This window comes from Fistularia commersonii, chromosome 28 (genome assembly GCF_037954325.1).
Source record: "Fistularia commersonii isolate RoL2024-O1a breed Wild chromosome 28, RoL_Fcom_v1.0, whole genome shotgun sequence".
Lineage (NCBI taxonomy): Eukaryota > Metazoa > Chordata > Actinopteri > Syngnathiformes > Fistulariidae > Fistularia > Fistularia commersonii.
In genome coordinates this window covers 4,316,367-4,321,502 of record NC_141311.1, presented here as the reverse complement: position 1 = coordinate 4,321,502, position 5,136 = coordinate 4,316,367, and the positions used below count along the sequence as shown (strand labels likewise).

Below are 5,136 nucleotides of genomic sequence, written 5' to 3'. Positions count from 1 at the left end.
ACGATATCCGATCGAAACTATGAGCAATGGCCCCGCCTCTTGTCTGTGTATAGCGCTTGTCTATTGGTCATTTTTACTGCTTCTCCTCCAGAAGAGCGTTTTGATTGGTGTATTGAAAGGCGTGCTCTTCGTTCCAAATAAATTTCTCGTTTCCCATTGGTCAAAATTGATGTCAACGGCAGCCCCAGGAAGTCATATGCTCACCGAACATGGCCGCTCCCGGAGAGTTAGAACAAAACATGTCTTTAAAGAAAGCTCTCTGTTCAGCATCGCCTTTGACTTTACAAATTGTTGCCGAGTGTCCTGTGACTAAAGCAAGAGCATGTAATCTAACTCTGCCACACTGCACCGTGAGCACCCCAGTTTTCATGCCAGTTGGTACCCAGGGGACCATGAAGGGAATCACTGCAGAGCAGCTTGAGGGTCTTGGGTGTCAGATATGTCTTGGAAATACATATCACTTGGGAATGAGACCGGTAAGTAATAACGCAATGATGGCACTCAGTGAATAAGAATAAGAACAACTTTATTTATCCCGAGCCTGTATTAATTTCTGCTTTTCAAAGGGTCCAGACTTGATTGAAAAAGCCAAGGGTTTACATGGCTTCATGAACTGGAAGAAAAACCTGTTAACAGTAAGTATTACTGTTTTGTTACTAGTGATCAACTATAGTGACATCAGAGAATGTGAGATAATGCATGTTGCCCGGACGTGACATCACGGATGCTCCAGTCACCAGCCGGGCATGCTTCTGCAAGTGTCTCACCATAGCATTGCCCTTGGAATATCACATACAGACTGTCATACATACTCTTCTAGTTTTTGTTCCACAAGTGCAAAAAAATTATTTTGTATTCCTGCTGTTTCACCATCCTTCTCTTGCAGGACAGTGGAGGCTTTCAGATGGTGTCACTTGTTGAACTATCCGAGGTCACAGAGGAAGGGGTGAAGTTCAAGTCCCCGTATGATGGCAAAACAATTCTCCTCAGTCCTGAAAAGTCGATCAGCATACAGAACAGCCTGGGTGTGTAATGAGTTTTGAATAAGTAACACAGACTAGTGTATGGCGGAGATGTTGCCCTCTCTAATGGAGACACCCCCTCCCCCCACGCCATATTTCCAGGGTCAGACATTATGATGCAGTTGGATGACGTGGTCAGCAGCACTGTAACAGGACCCCGAGTAGAGGAAGCCATGCACCGATCCATCCGATGGTTAGATCGCTGCATAGCAGCAAATAAAAATCCAAGCAATCAAAATCTTTTTGCAATCATCCAGGGAGGCCTGAATGCTGAGCTTCGCAAAACCTGTCTAGATGGTAAGTGTTCTAAACGTGGAATATTACTCTTTATCATCTGCAACTCCCCTCATGCCTCTGATTGTCAAGCATCCTGGATAATTAAACCCTATTTCCATGGAGCCCAAATAACAAGTTTAAATTGTTTTCAATTTTCATTATCTTAAATACACTGGAATCCATTAACGCTAATTCAATTTGATCTGTGTGACTCAACCGGATATCTTCTACCACTCGAGAAAGCATACATATACTTTAACAGGGCTATGCATTTGGACGCCCAGTGATTCTCAATGTAATTTGATCCACTCCTTTTGAATAGGTTTTTATTGATACTGATATACATATATATATACATATCCACACCATCATTTCCAGGCTATAAGCTGCCACATTTTTCACACACTTTGAATACTGTGGCTTAAACAATGATGCAGCTAATTTTATGGATGTTTTTTGGCTTCATGCCACCAAAACATTTAGCTTTGTGACATCGGACCAATTACATTACCGTGAAATTCTGAGGCCGTTCAATTCTGACACCGAAGAAGATGACTGTAATGATTTTAGTGTGCAGGAGGAAGACGAAGATAGCGATCAGCTGGAGTAGGACGATGGATGGATGGATGGATGGATGGATGGATGGATGGATGGATGGATGGATGGATTTTTCCTAGTGTTATTTACTATTCATCTTTTTCATCGTGTTATAGGCACTGTTTGGAAAAAAAAAGCATTTCCAGTATGTATTTGTAGATGTTACCATTTAATGCATTTAATTAAAAGTAAAAAAGAAAAAAATCTTTGTAAATATATCATGTTACAACAGGGACACCTGCAGCTTATAGACAAGTGTGGCCTATATATGTACAGATATATTAATTTGTTTATTTTTAGCCAGTGCGGCTATATTCAGGTGCACTCAATAGTCCAGAAAATACAGACTATATATATCTTAAAGTAACAATCCTTTATTCAGTCATATGGTGACCTGTGAAACCTGTCGTGATATGTAGCTAGAAATGCCTCTTAATGATGTGATGTGGTGCACATGATTATGATGTGTGATACAGTTTCATGAAGAATCAATGTGCTGCAAAAAAAATACAAAGCATTGAAATGCTGTCAAAATAATTTTCAGTGTCAGGCTGTCCTATTATTTTTTTAGGTATCATGGCATTACATTGCTCAGTGCAGGTTTCTCCATCTGTGGTGATCAATGGGATTATATGTCTGCGCCCACTGTCATTTGGAAGCCTTTAAATGAACAGTTTAAATTTAATTGGTCGTGAGACTCCCAAAAAAGGGTTTGAACTTGTCCTTCTGTTCTATATCTTTCTTGCAGAGATGACTCAACGTGATGTTCCTGGTTTTGCCATCGGAGGCCTAAGTGGCGGAGAGGAGAAGGATGACTTCTGGCGAATGGTTACTCTGAGCACTGACCACCTTCCTCGGGAAAAGCCTCGCTACCTCATGGGAGTCGGGTGCGTCTGCTTCATTAGGACTTCAACAGAGTTTAATGGAAAAAAATTGTAAACTGAGAACTTGTTCTGCAGCTATGCTGTGGATTTGGTTGTTTGCGTCGCTCTGGGATGCGACATGTTCGACTGCGTGTTCCCGACCCGTACTGCTGTAAGCTCTCTTATGAACACACTCACACTTTAAATGCTATTATATAACATCACGAGGATAATATCTCTGACGGACGCGCTTCTGTTATAGAGGTTTGGGTCTGCTTTGGTGCCGTGGGGATCCCTCCAGGTAAAAAATAAGCAGTATGCCAAGGACTTCCAGCCCATAGACCCAGATTGCCAGTGTCCTACATGTAAAAGGTAAAGCGAATCGAATTCTGTTCACCAGGTTGAACATAGGGATAAATATCAGAATACTATCCAAAACCCAATCATTGTCCATGAAAAACTAATTGTGATAGTTGTAAAAGTGTATTGGATGATAAAACCCATGTTACTTTAACATACAATATAACAGCATGCTTTGGGATAGCTTGTAAATATGCTCCCGGAAATATTTGTCTAGTATCTAGTGTTACAAGAAAACTAAATCAATATTGATTTACCACTGTTTGAGGTATCGGTTCTATTTTCTGCTTCCACTTGTATACTATACAATACTCTTACGTTCATTCAATTTTCAGGACAAAAAATTACTTTGCTCTGGTGTTTGCCAATTTTATTCTTTGAATATGTGTTAAAATCCGGGCCGAAGTAAATGTGTGTGCTTTGTTACAGGCATAGCCGCGCTTACTTGCATGCCCTGTTTAAGGCCGACACCGCGGCCATGCATCACATCACCATCCACAACATTGCCTATCAGGTCAGTATCGGTATTGTCTTTTTGCACACAAGTGTCATAGTTCTCGACTCGAATAAGATTACGCGACAGACAAGTATTTGACTTCTTTTGGCAAACACAGTGCAGGCCTGCTTTGCCAGTTTGCCATCAGCAGAAAGAGAAAAACTCTTTACTTGTGACACATAATGTCCCTGGAGAACATAAAAATAAGGGCAGATATTCTTTTTTTTCACATTTTAAGCCATTCTGTTGTTTTCAGTAGTACAATTGTATTCTTTGTTGCTATTAAATACATTTAATGATGCTCACTGTCTCCAGTGGAGGATATTTGATGACAAGTCAAAACGCTAAGATAGCACACAAACTAGTGAGCAACAACATATTTCACTAGCCGTAGATGCATTTACTCGACACTAATGTATATTAGGCCATCATGCTAGACATTTACACGGTATCTGGCAAATAGTTGCACGCTCTGGGGATGTTGAACTTCAGCCGACTTAATAAAAGTGCAGGAAAGGAAGCAAGGATCTCCAGAGATCAGTGATTGTGTTTGTTTCCCCCGCCCCAGTTCACCAAGCATGTCTCTTTGCAGCTCAACCTGATGCGCTCTGTGAGACAGAGTATCGTGGAGAGACGTTTCCCAGAGTTTATACGGACGTTCATGAAGCGAATGTTTCCCTCTCGTGAACAGTACCCCGGCTGGGCCGTAGACGCTTTGGCCTCCGTCAACATCACTTTCTGATAAAACTTCGAAGGGGACTTTTTTATCATGTAGATATATTCCGCAGATTGGCAATGAAATTTTTATATCTTTTTAATGAGTTTTTTTAACAGATGATGCTTTTCTAATCTTATGCTTATATTTACATTACTTGTTTTGTTGATGGCAAGGGACATGTCTTTGGAGGAGCGGAGCCATGTTGTCTTTTCCAATAACCTGCTTTACTCAGCTTCTGCAAATTGCCCAGTATACACATTATGATAATGTGTGACTGAATGGGGTTTAAATGAGGTTTGAAACACATGAACTATCTCCGCCGATATGCTTTGACAATTTTTGCTGTTACCATGGATACACAGCCAGGCCCACCCACTTGAAATGAAATGTTTCACCTCCCCGTCAACATCTATGAATTGTTTGTACTGGGGAAGAGAATATTACTGTACAGACGAATGTCTCTCTTGCCAGAAGCCTTTAGGTAATAAATGTATTTTTTGTTCTGTTTTTTTTTTTGTTGTTTGTTTGTTTGTTTTCCTCTGATATATCGCCGTCGGTTCGATAGTTGTCTGGAATTAAACTGGCTCATTTCAGATTGTGCGCTTTTGTCATGACCACCAGAGGGCAAAATAGACAAAGCAGAGCCAAGTCTGGCCATAAAACTGAATTATATACCCGCAGGAAACAGCAGATCAGCCCTCTCAAAGAAAAGCCAGCATCCATAGGCAAAAAGAGTTACCCAACATCTAAAAACACACAATGTCAAAGTACAATCACCAGCTGAAGCTATTCTCATGTTGACCC

At 40.8% G+C, this 5,136-nt stretch overlaps 1 protein-coding gene across 1 annotated transcript; it reads left to right on the top strand.

Moving 5' to 3' along the window:
- The first annotated feature begins 191 nt into the window (after nucleotides 1-191).
- On the top strand, nucleotides 192-4,839 carry qtrt1 (queuine tRNA-ribosyltransferase 1). Its single transcript, XM_086175929.1, has 9 exons — nucleotides 192-476; nucleotides 567-635; nucleotides 887-1,025; nucleotides 1,125-1,319; nucleotides 2,644-2,782; nucleotides 2,855-2,930; nucleotides 3,021-3,130; nucleotides 3,548-3,632; nucleotides 4,207-4,839. The coding sequence occupies exons 1-9, from the start codon at nucleotides 210-212 to the stop codon at nucleotides 4,354-4,356; spliced, it is 1,230 nt and encodes a 409-aa protein (XP_086032055.1). The 5' UTR covers nucleotides 192-209; the 3' UTR covers nucleotides 4,357-4,839.
- The last annotated feature ends 297 nt before the right edge of the window (nucleotides 4,840-5,136 follow it).

Excerpts from the sequence above, each read along its gene's own strand:
- qtrt1 (XM_086175929.1), top strand. The coding sequence starts at position 210 with ATGGCCGCTCCCGGAGAGTTAGAACAAAACATGTCTTTAAAGAAAGCT. Across the intron at positions 1,026-1,124 it reads CAGCATACAGAACAGCCTGG|GGTCAGACATTATGATGCAG; the intron begins GTGTGTAATGAG and ends CCATATTTCCAG. Across the intron at positions 1,320-2,643 it reads TCGCAAAACCTGTCTAGATG|AGATGACTCAACGTGATGTT; the intron begins GTAAGTGTTCTA and ends TCTTTCTTGCAG.